Here is a 16,624-nt window from a genome sequence, read left to right on the forward strand (position 1 = left end):
GTAGGCTTTTTAGTTCCGACCCTGGGGTTAGGTACAAATTTATCACTTCATAAAGCCATTTGGATATACAACTGGGAAAAAAAAAGTGCACATTGTTATTCATATGAGAAATTAATTTTTTTTTAATTGTAGTTAACATAGGTTTGTTCTGCAGAACGTATTTTCCTCATGAAAATCACAACTGTCTCTGCAATAGGATTTTGATGTGTCAAAAGTAATTTTTTTTTCTGGGGATGTGACGATTGTTCTGTTGCTCTACGATGTCATGAAAAGTCGTGCAAATTTTTGACAGGATGCACGATTCACTTTTGTCACTTCTAACACTGCTGCCTCCTAAAATTCACTTTGCTCAGAGACTAAAACCAGCCTGACCCAGCCACGCTGACAGAAGCCCGTGCTGAACCTACAGCTGTCCCACAAAACCGCTTCTGCACGTGCTGCGTCGGCCGAAAGGGTGCAAAGCTGCCACGGCGGCACAAACACAAAGCTTTGCTGTGGGAGCCGCGACCCCTCTGGAACCGCTCCGTCCGTGCCCCGTACCGCTCTGCCCAGGCTGCCGGTGGGAATGATGTCTCAGCAGCGCCCAGTGAATACGGCTGTGGGTGGGAGTTTCCGCATCAAAAGGAGATGCACGCTTTACACAGCATGTCATTAAGCTGTAAATCTCATTGCCACGGGATTTTGTGTATGCTGGATTTTTAAATTTGTCTGAAAAGCAAAGAAATTCACATGAAAAAGAGCCACCAAGGGGAATTAAACACAAAGATACCAGGAAATCCTTGAGCAGAGGCTGGGAGAGTAATAGGGAAGCACTGCCCTCATGTTTGCTTATTCTTACTGCTTTTTGCTGGGCAGCTGCTATTAGCCACCATTACCAACAGGATCTTTATTCTTTCTTTTAAATGATCCTGTACTGACAGCATCTGTCATGAGGTCTGAACAGAGCTGCCTTCAGTCCCCTGCTCTGCCACACACTTTCTGCGTAACCTCATTTTCCTTCCTTCAGGGGAAAACAGAAATCGGAGCGTTTACCGTGCTCCGACAGGGTTGAAACCCGCTCATGTTAAGCTTGGGAAATGTTTGGAAATGCGGGGGGGGGGGGGGGGGGGGGGGCGGGTTTTGGTGTCTAGCGTTGCCATGGAGCCGGGCTTTGTTGATGAACTCGGACTCGTGGTGGCCAGGACGCCATGGGCCTGCAACAGGTGATGGTGGTGGGACTGCTCCAGGACCCAGCTTTCCACGTGGCCAAGTGCGCAGCAGAGGTAACCCTCGGGTTTCAACCCCGGCACTGGGTTGGGAGCAGCGGGGAGTGGTGCAGGCTGGACATAAATAAGCAGAGGAATGCCTGCGCCTGGTAGTGACCCTTAGGAAGAAAATACTCCGAATTTTAAGTTTCTGCTCTTCTTCAGCGCTGCCAGGCGCTGGCACCTAGGGTTTATAGGCTCCTGGCTCAGCGCTGCTCAGGGCTGGGGGTCTCCGTTGCAGCATCCTCGCCTCCTTGTTCCTGCACGTCCAAGACATTTTACAGCTGTGCACACTGCGTAAGATGTCACGCGTATCACAGCTCTGCCTGACTTGCTCGGCAGCTTATGACAAGTCCCTTAATGCAGTTCTGTCGGTGCAGATGAGAAAGCAAAAAGCTGCAAAGCTCACGGGGTTTCGCAGACTTTTCATGAGAAGCTCAGCCGTGCGGCAGCAGCACAGCACGCAGCGGGGTGCACGACGCTGACCTTTATGCCCTCCCTGCCTGTAAGAGTTCATCTGCCAGGCTTGTTCCCCAGCATTATTTACAGCTGACAAAGCTCTGCCGTCTATCAGCAGCCCTAAGCACAAGCCAAGCTGATAGCTGCAGGGGGGAGTGCGCCTCTTGGCTTTTTTCCTTTTTTTTTTTTAAGCAACGGGGACCATGAGCTGAACAGAAAGTCACTTCCTTGCCTTATTCTTTTTAAGGCCAGCTCAGCTGGCTTCAAGCCACAGCTTGTGGCATTTGTGCCCCACAGCCCACGTGAAGATGAGGCTAACTTGACGGACAGGAATGTCCCATAGCTAAATAGCGTTGTGCTCCTGAGGCAATGGTACAAGTAACAGGGACTGGAAATCTTCACCTTGCAGCCTTCTCTGAGCCACTTGCTTGCCCCAAGGCCCTGGGCCCAGTCTCCTGGGACAGCAGAGCACTGTGACTCCCCATGCACGTACGAATGTGTGCAAAAAATGCAGTTGATGATGCTCAGCAACATCTTTGAATATCTCACCGCTTACATCCATCTCACATGGGGAGGAGGGGTGAGGGGAGCACCAGTGTAATTCAATAACATCTGTGAAGCAGCCCTTCATAGAAAAACAAGACATCCGCAAATAGGGATTTAAAGCAATTCCTGTGTACTTCTGCAAGTGTCAGGAATTACGCCAGAGGCATGGGGGGTGCAAAGCAATAACTGGATTAGAACGTGGTTTAGGTTATAGCTCATCAGGGAAATACAAGCTGTGATAGGATAGGGTGTGGGAGGGTATTAAACCACTTGTAAGCAAATTTTTTTTCCTTACCTTGAAAATACAGGCTCTGAAGCTGAAGTTTCCAAGAAAGTTTGCAGATCCTGTAATACAGCCTTTAGTAGAATTTGCATGGCATGAATATTTACAGGAGAAAAAGAAGGTAACTCTTGCGTCCTCAGGTTGTTTCGGACACGAGTCCTCTCCCCAGGGCTGCAGCCTCTCCCAGCTTGGTGCCATCCACAGATTTAGGAAGTCAGCCTCTCCACCCCAATTTATTTAACGTTCTCAAGGCAGGATGGGGCTCTCCAAGCGCTTTTTCTGTTCGGTCTGAGCTGCCCCCAAAGTGACACCCAGATGACTCTTGTCATGATAATGTCCCGTAGCAGCAGAATCCAGATCTTTAGGGCATGTAAATGTGTGCAATATCAGCACACCTCACCAAAAGCTGCTGCCCAATCCCTTCCAGTTAGTGGGATTTGTGGTTTTACAAGAAAGGCGTAAAAATACCACAGGCCACCTTACCTGTGGTGGATATTACCGATTGCTTCTTCGCTAACTGTGTAAATAATCCCTTGAGGCTTTGTTTTCCCTCTGAAATGCAGGAACTGAGAGGTGAGGTATGGGCGTATGCCTCCTCGGTGATGTGCTTCATTGATGGCCAGCTGCTGGGGGACGAGAAGGAGCTGCTCAAGTGGTCTCACCGTGAGTGGGACTATCGTGACTTCAAGCCTGAGGCACTTTATCAAGGGATTGCTGAGGATTTCTATGCCAAATATCTGAAAACCAGCCAGGCAAGTAGCACTGTTTTACACAAAGAGCACAAGGTCTGTAAGTGGCTGGAAAGGTTGTTGGATGAAAGGGCAGGTACCACGAGGAGGAAGGACAGTGAGCACAGCAGTGGCAGTGGTTCGGTTTTCTCCCCTGCGACGGCAGGGCCGGAGCTGGGGCTGGAGAGGCTGATGGGGAGCATCCCCTGCTGAGGATGGCAGAGCCTCCACACCTGTTGGCAGCCAGGAAGGGGCAAGCAGTAGCCCAGATGCCCGACAATCTGACGAAAGCACGTGATTCTTGAGTTCCAAAAGCCCAACAGCCAGACCTCTCCCTACCCAGCCAGGATGCCCTGAAATGCTGTGGTGTCATGAGGTGTGACGCTGCCAGCACCGGCATGGTGTTGAGAGCAGAGAAAAACAAAATGTCATCCCCAAATGAATACCACAGAAGATGAAGTATCAAGCACATGAAGATTTGAGGCTGGCTGGGAAATGCAAGCAATGCCCATTTTAGCGGGATGGCCAATATTCCTGCAGATTCATTTATTCCTGCCTGTATTGTAGGGGCTACAACAGGCATGTAAATAAATGCAAGATGAAGAAGCAAGCCCTGTCCGGTAGTTTGGTTTTAACACCCTGTTAGGATTTCTTCTGCCCAGAACAAAGTGAAGCATCCTCTACTTTTTTGTTTACTTAAACAAAATAGTAGGAATGATGTTGTGCACTGACGATCCCGCGGAGATTTTCTGAGACCATTCGCGCCAGGGAGCTGGACCCTGGCCTGCGTTAGGAAGTGAGTGCAGCATGGAGCGGGCCTTTCCCTCACTGCATTTGTTTTTCTGCCTTGAGCAGCACGTGTTTGTGTACCTGGAGATAGCCATTGAGGAACAGCCCATCGGGACGCTGCTGTTTGAGGTACGTTACAGAGGAGAAAAGCAAAAGCGAGGAACAAGCACACCCAGCGTGGTGCCTTCACCTGCTGAAGGAGAGGGGGACAGTGGATGCCAGCTAGGAATTTCACATGTGTTTTCCTCTTCTCACTTTTGCAGCTCTTTTCGGACGTGTGTCCCAGGACCTGTGAGAATTTCCGCGCCTTGTGCGCCGGAGGAGCGAAGTCTCCCCGTGACGGCCGAGAGCTCACCTACAAAAATTCCCTTTTTCATCGCATCGTGCAAAACGGGTGGATCCAAGGAGGAGGTGCGTTTCCAGGTGCCCTGAGTAAATCCGAGTTACCGCAGAAGTGGGGGTGGGATAATCTGTATGAATAACAGCCTTCATCCGCAGAGACGTAGCTGAACTGCATGACAAAGCTAATCTCTGCAGGACAAGCTCTTAATTAATATATATGTGTGTGTATATATATATATATATAAACCACAAAACATTTTTTCTTTTAGCCATCTCACTTTCTAAACATAGGATAATTTGTTCATTCGATTATCCAAGACCTTTCCAAAAGAATTTAGGAAACGAATTAAAAGCATTAAGTCTTTTCCATTAAGTTCTCCGGTGAGTAATTAGGAAACAATTGGAAACATGAAAACGCTAAGACTATCCATAGGAAAACATACTCCTTGTTTTATGGAGAGATTAATTTAGAGCCCTTCCAAACATGCTGGTGAGTTGTTTGAATGCCAGCGCTATACCTGGAGTTTGGCACTGACAAGAAAGGCACCACAAATGATGGGTCACACAGCCTGCCTGACATCCCCAGGGAAGTATAGTTAGGTGTATTGGAAAGCATTTCCTTCATTACTCCCTTTTGGGCTATCGTCCATCTTACCTATCTCTATTTCCTACCTGTGCTTGCCTTGCCTGCTCCAAATGTGAGTGCTTAAATCCATTTATGTTTATACTTTGAAGATAAACCTCCTACTTCCCATGAATAGATATAGACTTCCAGTGCAGGTATCTCTGTAGTCCATAAAAGCAATCTAAAATTACAAGCTTGCTACTGTAAAGGACTAACCACAACCTGAATGGTGTAAGACAATGCCTAAATAAAGTAGCAAAACGAGACTTCTTTAAAAAAAAAAAAAAAGTTAAAAAAAAAGATTAATCAGGCTTCTTTAGTGCCTCACCCATCAGAAATCTGGTTCAGATTTCTCCCTAATCTCTTTTCTTAGACAATCTCTTAGATTTTCTTAGACAGGTTAGTGGTCTTAACTCACCATAATACCATGGCTGCATTTTCATCCTTCCTTCTTCTAAGCCTACTCCCTCCAACAGACGTCCTTCTCCAGGAAACCCCTTCCTTGGCTGGGTGCTGGCCACCGCAGGAGCTCTCCCAGGAGGGGAGATGCCGTATTCTCACTTGAGATACTGCCATCAGAGGGGCAGCAATTAAATGCATGAAATAGTTCTCCAAAGAGAGACCTTCTCTTCGGATGGAAGCAGAGCTCTTCCCAAAGGCCTGTTAAAATTTCAATAGTAAAACAGAAAGACGGGTGCAGTTGTTCCCCAGGCTTACATGCAACCCACGTCTCTGACCCCGGCTGAGCTGCTCCCTGACAACCCCCCAATAATGCCTGTGATAAACCTGGTCTCTGATGGTTCCTTTTATCTACCCTGCAGACATCGTAACTGGAAAGGGAGGTGGAGGAGAGTCAATTTATGGTCCCACCTTTGAAGGTATGTTTCCCCAGCAATCTTAAGGCGCAAATGGCAAATTTCTGCAAAAATCAAGTTGTTGATCTGATTTTATTCACAGAATAGCCTGGGAATTTCCTTTCATCTCCCTACAGCAAAAGGGTTTGCTTTTCAGTCAGAATTATTATCTGCTTGTATTTGCACGACCAGACTGCTTTAGTGAGGACATTTTTTGATCTGAAGGCTCAGCTCCACCAGCCCCTTCTCCCTGCCTAAAGAAGGGCTGATGGTCATCTGCTGCCTACTTCAAACTGCCAATACCCACCTTTGTGGACAGGACCTTAGAAATGCAGAAGTGTATTAGCTACAGGCCTCCAGACACCATTTGTTTAAATGCATTTACAGTAATGGAAGTAAGTCGGCTTCGACTCTAGATTTCCTGGACCTCAGGCAGCTTTTCAGGCTTGGGCACACCGCAGGCATCGCTGCCAGCAGCCACGTGACTCTGTGGATGTAAGGGGAGTTACTTCTGAGTCTCACACAAAACCATGAAAGCTGAGAAATGACAAACAGAGCTAAGTTTAACAAAAAATGTTCCCCCATACTGGTATAAAGCAAGAAAATGCAAAGAAAAAAGAACATTATAACTTGCAATATTTAAGAAAAACAACCCATATAATTGACATAGACGTTTGGGATCTTCTGTTTAGATTAAATGCTACCCATAAAGTCATTTTATGACAGTTAAAGCACTTTTGAAACTGATTTATGCTTCCTTATATAAAAGCTTTCCCACTGCCAATGGCGCAAATGAGGTGACATTTGAGCAGGCTGGGCAGCAGCCAACGGTGAGATCAGAAACGCCAAGAGTAGCTGAAAACTTTCTTTCCCAAGACACTGAAGAGCCGGCTCATGAAGAGAAGCCTCTCTCGCCTCAAGGCCCCGGGATAGATGGAGCAAAACCCGGCCGGAGGCAGGTGGCTAGCCCGCTCTGCCCGGCTGAGCTGCAGTGCTGGTGGGCACGAAAGCTGCTGGAAGTGGAAGCCCGGGGTGTGGGATTTAAGGCAGTAAATGCTACAGGCTGCCTAGAGCGGGCAGGAAGGGGCAGAATTCACTTATTTGACGCTGGAGCTCCTGAAAGAGCAGCAAGCCTGGACACTCAGGACATGCACCTCTCAGAAAGAACATAAGCTGGTATTGGAAAAAAATAGGATTGGCTGTTAAATTGTTTGCAAAGTGGATGTCACCAAGGGTTTAATAGTTTGTGAATCCTCTTTTCCAGCAATGCTACCCAAAGGATTTTGCTAGCTTGCATCTCGCAACCTCCACACTCTCTGTTTGGGTAGAGATTGTCCATGGAGGAAAATGAGTTTAGGCGTGCGTAGGCACCTCTGCGTACAGGAGAGCTATGGCCCCGCTCACGCTGCCTGGGCTGTGGCACGAAGCCCCAGATCAGCGTGCAGCTCCCAGCTCCATCCTCCTCCTCCAGGCAGAGCTTGTGCTTTACCCGGGAAAGAAGCTGCCATGTCATGTAGGAAGGTGACAATGCATCAAAAATCACTTAAGTCATTTTAAGGTGGATTTAATTTGGAATCTGTCAACCTTGAAAGCGTCCCTGGAAGAGTTTTATTACCCATATTGTACATACTCCACGTGTTGATGTATTAAAGGAGAGGATTGCTAATTCTTCCCCTCCTCCTTTTTAATTAAAAGTTGCTTTTCATCCTTGAGAAAGATGTTCCCTTTGGTATGCCTTTCTATTCTAAGGCTTAGATTGCTTTCCCAGTGCTTCCTGCAAAACTATTTTACACTGAGGGCAGAGGACAAATATCTTCGATATCTGAAAAGGGTGAGAGATGCCTCTGTCAGCCGGTAATGTTCTGGGAGACTCTGCGCTTGGCATGCATCCGGGCACTGCAACGCTTGCTGAAATTAATGGGACGCAACCACATTTTACTGGAATGAGCTGAAAGGACTGAGGTAATTACAGAGAATCGCTCGGACTGGAGCGTCATGTCATAGGACAAAGCATCCTCCTCCAAAATTAGTCTGCTGAAGTCATTTTGCAAACCACAAGGCAGCAGTCAGGGAGTAACTGTTCAGTTAAAATTTAATTACCATTTTATGAACCAGTTTCTAAGAAGGGCACTCAAACAGGGTAAAAAGCATTTTTTAAAAAATCAGAGAACAGTAAAATCTAAATATTTTTACAGTTTCCTTCAAGTTCATTGAGAGCTCAGTGGGGCTCTTGACTGCTCAGTGCGATCAGGTCACAGACCGGTGACGGAGGAGGTCAGGATCAGAGGACTCCCTGCTCTCCACCTTGTAGCCAGGCTCCCCTCCATGGAGGGGAAGGAATCAATCCTTGCCATCATCCCCCAAACCCAAGAATGCCTAATGCTTATCCTTCCCCAGACATCCCTCAAGAGCCGTTTCTTCTCTCCCTCACCAGTCCTTCCTCAGCCAGCACAGAGGATCCTCTTCACCTCCTTGCAGCTCTCGCTCCCATCGCCTGTCTCCTCGCCTTGAAACAAAGCTTCCCTTCCGGAAGCACCACGGCCTCCTTAACTAAATGTCTACTCTCCATTTATTCAGCTCTGTCATTTCATTTGGCTAAAGTCTCCTGCTCGCTCCAGAGAGAGGTATTGCAGACCGACAACGGGGAGCCAGAGGCATCGCTGCCGTGGATCTAATGTTCAGAAATACCTAAAGTGCTTTTTCATGGATATTTTTCATTAGCTTTTTTTTACAGGCTTAAGCACTAGGCAGTAGTGGGAAGCTCTTTCTTGAAGAGACATTGATTCAAACCAGACTTGGCTCGCATGAGACTCAATGACTTTTGGGTGCAAAGGAAATGGGAAAGGGAGAGTGGGGAAGAAGGGAAGGGCAGCTTGCAGGAGCTGGCAAAAGGGAGCTGTATGGTGAGTAGCAGCAAAGGGAGCAACACAACCGCAGCCTTTCATCCCTGAACTCTTTCCCTAGATGAATGCTTCTCCATCCGACACAAGGGAAGAGGGGTCCTCGGGATGGCCAACAAGGGACGCCACAGCAACGCCTCGCAGTTCTACATCATCCTCCAGCCAGCTCCCTACCTGGACAAAAAATACGTGGCTTTCGGGTAGGTACGCACAAGCTGGCTGCCGCTGCCGCTGTGCTGCGCGGGATGTCGCCCTGACGCCGCAGGACATTGCTGCCCGGGAGGAAGTGGCCATGAAATACCTACAGCAGCTGCAAAGCAGATGCCTCTGGCCAGGGGGTGGATGGATGTTAGATTTGAATTGCCTAATGACACCCATTCCTCCCTTTCTCTGCCCTGGCCTGGCTTGCTTGAGCTGGAAAACCCTAATGCAAAGCTGCCGGGGCCTCTCCAGCATGAAGGCTACAAATCCATGCCTGCACAGCTCGGTGCCAGCCAAAGGTGGGCCCTGATGGACATGCGGGTGTTGAGCAAAGCCTCCGGGCTCTGCTCTGCCCTCATGAGCTGAAATAAATTATTTTAGTGAATGCATGCTGGGAGTTTGTTCTCAGTAGGTTAATGTACAGGGCTGGCCCTGTTAAAATTTTTAGATTTTCAGGAATGTAGTAAGGAAGTTTATTACTCTGAGCAGTTTGCTTGATGTAAAAGAGCAAAATATGTATATATTACCACAGAGAGAGAAATTCACACTGCAGATTCTATGTAACCACCTCATGGAGAAAGCCAGCACTTTTAAACCAAGGAAAAGGCACAACTGACTAACCTACAGAGAACAAACCAAAGGCAATTGCTGGCTAGATGCATTTATAACCAGTGGCATTCACCTCAAGTTTCTGCCTTGACACTGGCTCTGTGTAATCTGAAATATGCAGGATCCACGATCTTATAGCCAGGCTCTCTTAAATCCAAGTGGGATTTTAACCCTGAGGGAGCAAAAAGCAGCCACAGCATATGATGAGGTCAGCTGGGCACTTTCCAGCTCTGCTCTGCTCTGCTCGGTCCTTCTGATGTCCCCACTTGGGCAAGGGCTGCCTGCAGTGTCCTCCACGCTTGGTACCACTGTGCAGGATGGGTTGGGATGGGATGGGATACAGTATGAAGCTTTCTGGAGCACTGCTGGCATCCATGACTGTGATGGTGCCAGCAGGAGGCACAGCTCATGCTCCCACAACATGGGAGGCAGGACAGCCTGAAAATCATAAAGACTGCAAAATGTTGCACTGTTTTCAGGATTCAGATTGGCACGGTGAAGGAAATTTCTCAGGGAGTCACTTCTAATACTGTCACTTCTTGACAGCATGGCTCTTGACTTCTTCTCAGAAGTAATGGCCATTGGTAGCTGGGGCACACAGTACATCACGTATTTCTTTAAATAAATGTAGCTGCATAAAGCCATATTATTTTCACCTCTCCTAAAATGCCAACTTAATCAAAGACTAACCAAAAACTGATGGCATTTGCAACTCCATTGTGAAGAGCAACTTTGTAAAGAGCAGAGTGGATGCAGCCTGTCGTAGGAAAATGGTGCCTGGGTTTGTTACGGCCCCATGCAAGCCGGAGGCTGCAGAGCAGGCTCCGGATGGAGACAGATCATGTGTGCACTTTCTCCCTCCTGTAGGCAACTGATCGAGGGCACAGAGGTCCTCCAGAGACTGGAAGCTGTACCTACACATAATGAAAGGCCTACAGTAGCCTGCAAGATTATTACGTGTGGGACCTTCGAGCCGTGATTGCCAGCTGGTTTTCCTGCCTGGCGCAAGGTAGAGCACTGTTTTCTGCTCAGCTTCTTACAGACCTTGATGGCTTTCACTTAAGGCAAAGTAAAAGCACTTCTTGCACATGTGAATGGCTTGGAAACATCCTTTTGGCTTAAACAAAAATGTTCATAAGCTGTTAAAAAGCACTTTTACAGGAGTATAGAAAAAGACTTGTGAACATATCTCAATGCCAGTCTACAGTTTATGGGAAACGGTGTTAATACGGTTATATAGTGACAAGCACATATGACTAAAGCACGGGTGGACAGACGGATACACACCTATAGGGATAAAGCTAAAGTTCCTGGCTAAATTCTGCCTCTACCACAACCTCCACAGCACAATTGCCCTGACAGGTTTGTTCCATATAGCTCAGACACCATATGTAGGCTGCCTGTGGTCACCCAGACATCTCAGAGGAAAGGAGGAAAAAATACATTTGCAGGACTGCGGCCTCTCTGAATGCCATACATTTGATCCTGCACTGACTACTATAAACTGAAAGTAACACCCTTGAAATCAGGTTGGGCCGCATCATGCTAACACCAGGAAATGCTAGAGCAGGCGTACGCTTTAAGTAATCGTTTTTGGCAGATGGTCTCACATAACAAGAACGTGACTATTGCCACTAAAACAGAGAAAAATACTGTTTATAAATTTACTGCAAAACAGGAAATTTTAAGGTTATGCGGGGATGCAAATATATAATACACAAGGATTGTTAGTGTCAGTGATTTCTTGCATGCAAGGTCTCTCTGATGGCTTCAGCAGAGGATGGCAGGTAAGCATTAAAAGAAGAGAAGGTCTGTGGAGGATCAAAATGCAGCCTGGAAAGAGAGGCCATAACCAAGTTCACTGGAAGTTCAGAGGAAAGAGCATTCATTCGTCGGGCTTGGACACAGATACAAGGCTAAACCAGCCCTGCTGTGTCAGTGTACAGCGCTCTCGCCGCTATTTCCAGCGCTGCGAAGAGCACTCTGGGCTGAGCGACCTTTGCTCCTCGGCTCGCCATACAGGCTGCTAAACCCCACAAACCAGTGCCAGGGTAAGACGGGAAAGGCTGAATTACAGAAGCATTATGAGAGACCTAATTTTGTCCAAGCTTAAGCCCATGGATTTCATGAAAAGTAACAGTCTTAAGTTTATTTGCTAAATGGGAATGAATTTAATAAATCAGCAAATGTTTAACTGAATGTCTGAAGAGAGCACAGACCTAGAGTGATCTCCACATGCTCTGAATGAGTATAGAGGTCGGCTTAATTTTATCAAGGGGATTTAGGTTTTTCTTTACTTACAGTACAAAACAAAAGGATTCTTTAACCTAAAGTACCTTTATATGTCTGTAGCTAGCTAAGGAGCTTTTAACACATTTTATCCTTCTACTTTCTAAAGCATTCTGCAATCTACACATAGACTACTATATAGGAACTAAGTCTTCTGTTGGAACATTTCAAACCAATTAAACTGCCTAGGGAGAAATTACTTTCACTTCATAGTTCTGGGTCAAAGATGAAAATACAGTGTTGTATTTTTTTCATAAAATAACACATTTCCTGACAAATTACTTTTCATAAGTAATAGAGACGATTCCTATGAAAGGATACAGCTTCCAGACTCAGTATTGGGGTGGAGGTTAGTGGCTCTTATGTTTTGCAAGGATTTTAAATTATATTAAAATGTTTAAAGATAAAAGTCACAAAAGTAATTTTAGCTCTGCAGGTTATAGAGGACAATGCTAACAGACCAATTAATTGATTTTTTTATTTGCTGTTGGCTTGGTCACCCATAGCAGGTCTGCTCTGTAGCATGGCTGCACCCTGGTGTCCCCAGTGTTCCCAAGAGGGACCGAGCCAGAGCATAGCATGTGCTTCGAGTCCAAACGACCTGATCTGAGCAGCAGTCAGAGCCCAGAAACTCATGCTCTGGCAACGGGCAGTGTTCAGGATCCCTCAGGGCATGCAAATGCCTGATCATGTCAAGTATCAGGAAGCTGATCCTGTGCCAGAAGTCACAGACCTCGTAACAAGTATGACGGCTGGATGTATGACATACAGGGTGTCGTACACTCGGGATCTAGGAGAGCCGCACAGGGTGACTGGGCAGGGGACGACTGCTTGAAGTTATACCACATGGAAAACGTTGTAACGAGGAGAGCACAACCAGGAAGTATTTTGAATTTTGAGCACAATGATCCTTCAGGCAACCCACAATTACTGTATTTGCGTTGGTCACGACAAGGCACTCTGACAGAAAAAATGTGGTACAATTTCTCATCCAGTATTAAAGAGGTCACCTAAAAGAGTGTGTTTCAACCCTGGGTCCCCAGTGCCAGCAAGCTGGACATTACTAGGGATCCCAGGGCAACGAACAATGAAACAGAAAAGGAAAAATCATCTTAACCTCAATCCAAAATGACGTTTTGTGCCATACTTTCTGCCGTAACTTAAAACTCTGATCAAGTCACTAGGAATGCATTGCCTCCTCTGAGAGAGCCAGACCAAAGAAGTGGTGTGTGCAAGCATCCAGAGGATGCGCAAGTTCCAGAGGCAAGCCACGGGGTCTCCAAAAAGCCAGGAAATTCAGGGGCGGTCTGCAGACGGGGAGGTGATGACTTCCATTGCCAACTGCTGGTTTTGGAGAAGTTCCCTTCCCCAGCAACCATATACAAAAACTCCCTTCTATAAAGGGCAGATGGCAGCAACCTGCGTCCTGAGAAAACTATTATCTTACCAGATTACACAATAGTTTGTTTTTGTAATGTGTCGCTGCTGTAAGAAAAATGGGTATCTTTCAATTTTTGCTTTATTAGAGTTTTATGCTGAGCTTCTTACTCCAGCCTTTAGAAACTGCTCTATATGAAAAGTGATGAAAGAAGCCTTCAGACTACACACAAAGTGATTTTCTTCATACAGACACATGTGTTAAAACCGCAAGGACAGTGTGCTAATAAACCATGGACAGTGGGTACCAGTTGTTAGCCCTTACTAATTCAAGCACTGATCAGACAAAGTTGGAGGATGAGGTCATTGACTACAACGTAGGTTACCTAACCTGAGGTCAGCGGGCTTCTGAATCTGACCCAGGAGGGCTGCTAAGGCCAAAAGAAATTGCTAGTGTGGCTCCTCAGCTCCGTCAGTCCTCCACACTGATCTGGGGAAGCCTTGGGATTTCTGAGGTCTATGTTCATTTCAATTGTATCAGGTGGGCCTTCGACAACACATTTCATCTTCCTACAGACCAGCCTCATCTTCCTTTTTAGACTGTCATGGCTATAGCTCTCTGCTTATTTTGTAATAACTAATAAATACTTATTGCTTGGGATACACTTAACTAAACCACCATTGAGCCCCCAGCCGTAAGTCACAGACAAAAGAGCTCCTGACACCAATTCCAGGGAGAAAAAAGGTGCTCCAAAGGACTGATTTTGAAAGAACTTTACTGAAAATATCAACTATGCAGCATAGCAAATGGGTCAGAATGACGTGATACAGCTATTGCATGAAGCAAATGGGTAAGTGGAATGATTCTACAAACTTAATAGAAAGAATCTTGATACTGTAATTCTGATAAGGTTTAGGATGTTAAGAAGCAGCTCAACACAGCTCAATCGTGCCCATACCTCAGATGCTGTGAGGAAAGAAGCACTGGTCTGGGTCATCGGGGCACAGCAAGAGCCGGAGGTCAGGCCAATGGGACCCAAGGCCGGGCATTGGCAGGACTGCAACACCCGTGGGGCTGCAGCTCAGGTGGGGGCCAGATGCAAGAGCCTCAGCCTAAAATCACTTTCCAAGAAAAAGCTGGGGAGCTCCTGCTGAGGTTCTTTCTCTTGAAAAGCTCCCAGGCTGGCCAAGGCATCTCTTATCAGCCAGCCAGCCTTGAGCACACAGCTGAACTCCTAGGAGCAGGGGGTATGCTCCTGCCCTCACACAGGCCAGAGCCCACTGCTGTACTACACCATCACCAACAGAAAAACGCGTCTTACAAATATGGTAAATGGATGTGCTGTTAAAGGAAGACTGTCTGAACATTAGCCTTGTTTTTCTTTGGTTACATGAACAAGCCCGACCTCGTTCTGCGGTTGGTCCCAGCTGCACAGGTGAAAAGTTTATTCCTTCCGCTCCGTCTCGCCTCTACCTGTTGCCTTCCATTCTTCTTCTCAAGGCATCTCTCTTTGGCTTGCCTTAGGCTAAAAGCATTGGCCTGTACTACTACCTCTAAAAGAACTAAGAAAAAACTTTTAATGTTATTACATCCTCAGTACCACTCTGCATATATGTTTTTACCTGTTCCTTATGTTAAAAGCAGCCTTTCCACCCCACCTGGTAGGGCTGAGCGAGCGCCTGTCCCACAGCATGCGTGAGGGGGCACCAGACACAGCTCCACCTTGCTTGCCTCAGGCGGATGCCAGTGTCCTCACCCAGAATTTCTGCTGGGGACAGACACTCGGGCACCTTAAATGCACACTTAGATGTCACACACCACGGCACACACAACCCCGTACGTGCCTTGGGGCTGCATCCAGCCCCGATCAGACACACCTCTGCAGCGCGATTTACCACCATACCTGTCTCGCAACACAATGATTAACTAAGGTTACGAAGCTCTCAGCACAGGAATCAATGCGTTAATTCTGACTGATGACAAAGACAGTGAATGGCACCAGAATCCAATAATGCATCATTATGTAACGGCACGAAATACCCCGAAACCTCTTTGGATGGTGAATTTTCCTTGTTAAAATACCCACTGGGTATTTACAGTTCACATACACCTCTCTTTCCATGCAGGTGAAATAACATTTTGGAAATGAGAACAAATGTTTACAAATTGAACCTAAATGTTTCCTTCAGTTTATCTGCTACATTTTTTTTCATTTATTGCTACCACCCCAAACTGCAGTACGCTCTTCTGAAACCTTTTCAAAAGCCACGTTATCACATCTTGCCAAGCACCAATTGATACAACTTGATCTGCTGCGAATCCTGGGCATTTACTACATTTAAAATGTGCTTCCCCCCAAAAACGGACATCTGCGGACCCTTAGGTTTTACCCATTTTTGCCAAGGACTTTACATAAATTTCCAGTAATGCAGTGCTTGGAATTCGTTATAGATTCAAAACAGAGGTAAATGCCTTACTTACCACTAAGTATATAACAGTGCAATGAAAAATGACTACAGTGATGAATGTGATATTTTAAATCCAACAACAACAACCCAGGCTGCTATGATCCTGCTGACTGCATGCTACAACAAAGTCCCAAGATGCTGACTTTAAGAAAAAACAGACAAACCACATTTATCATTCAGTTGGATTCCCACCAGCCCCCAAGATTACATGACAGACATGTTTTCACTCGCTTGTGGAGACGTGCTGTAGCTATATTTCTTGCCCTGCTGGTAATCTTACTTCTGTTTTATTTTATACTTCATTTTCTCCCAGTTTTTCCATATATATACACACTAATCCAAGTTTCATCTTTTACCAATCACATTTAACATATGTCCCATTTGTTTTCCTTCTCAAAAAGGAGATTTTTTAGTACGTAGTCCTCATGAAATGCAGTTGCAGCAACTATGACACTTCATGTGTCCAGCACATCAACTGAACTGCCACTGCATCCCTCATAAAACACTATGATTGCTGCTGAAGATATATTTAATATCATAACCCACAAGAACTGCAAAAAGGAAAACCTTAGTTCAAATAATGCCACGTGTCTAGTGAAATCACGAGATCCTGTGAATCAAGGCCTGATCCCAGTAGGAGACCCTTGTCCCAGAAGGACATAAAAATCTCTGCAGGCATGGCCAGGAGGGATGAGTGGAAGCCATAGGAAACTCCCATATTCAATGCTCACTGCAGTTTCACTTACGTTGCAATATCTATTTATGCTGCTCCTCAATTTATCTTACATGGTGCTTTCTCAAAGTTAGAACAGAAACATAGTATTTTAATAATGACCATGAAAATTATTTCTTCTCATTAAAAAGCCAGCAACTTTAATCATACTGCAGGAATAACTGAACCATTTAACA

General features: G+C 46.2%; 1 protein-coding gene across 1 annotated transcript; it reads left to right on the forward strand.

Moving 5' to 3' along the window:
* The first annotated feature begins 1,199 nt into the window (after positions 1-1,199).
* Positions 1,200-10,559, forward strand: PPIL6 (peptidylprolyl isomerase like 6). The gene is made up of 8 exons (XM_009956413.2): positions 1,200-1,262; positions 2,558-2,653; positions 3,096-3,284; positions 4,116-4,178; positions 4,313-4,460; positions 5,838-5,894; positions 8,835-8,970; positions 10,448-10,559. The coding sequence occupies exons 1-8, from the start codon at positions 1,206-1,208 to the stop codon at positions 10,557-10,559; spliced, it is 858 nt and encodes a 285-aa protein (XP_009954715.2). The 5' UTR covers positions 1,200-1,205.
* The last annotated feature ends 6,065 nt before the right edge of the window (positions 10,560-16,624 follow it).

This window comes from Leptosomus discolor, chromosome 2 (genome assembly GCF_034619465.1).
Source record: "Leptosomus discolor isolate bLepDis1 chromosome 2, bLepDis1.hap2, whole genome shotgun sequence".
NCBI lineage: Eukaryota > Metazoa > Chordata > Aves > Leptosomiformes > Leptosomidae > Leptosomus > Leptosomus discolor.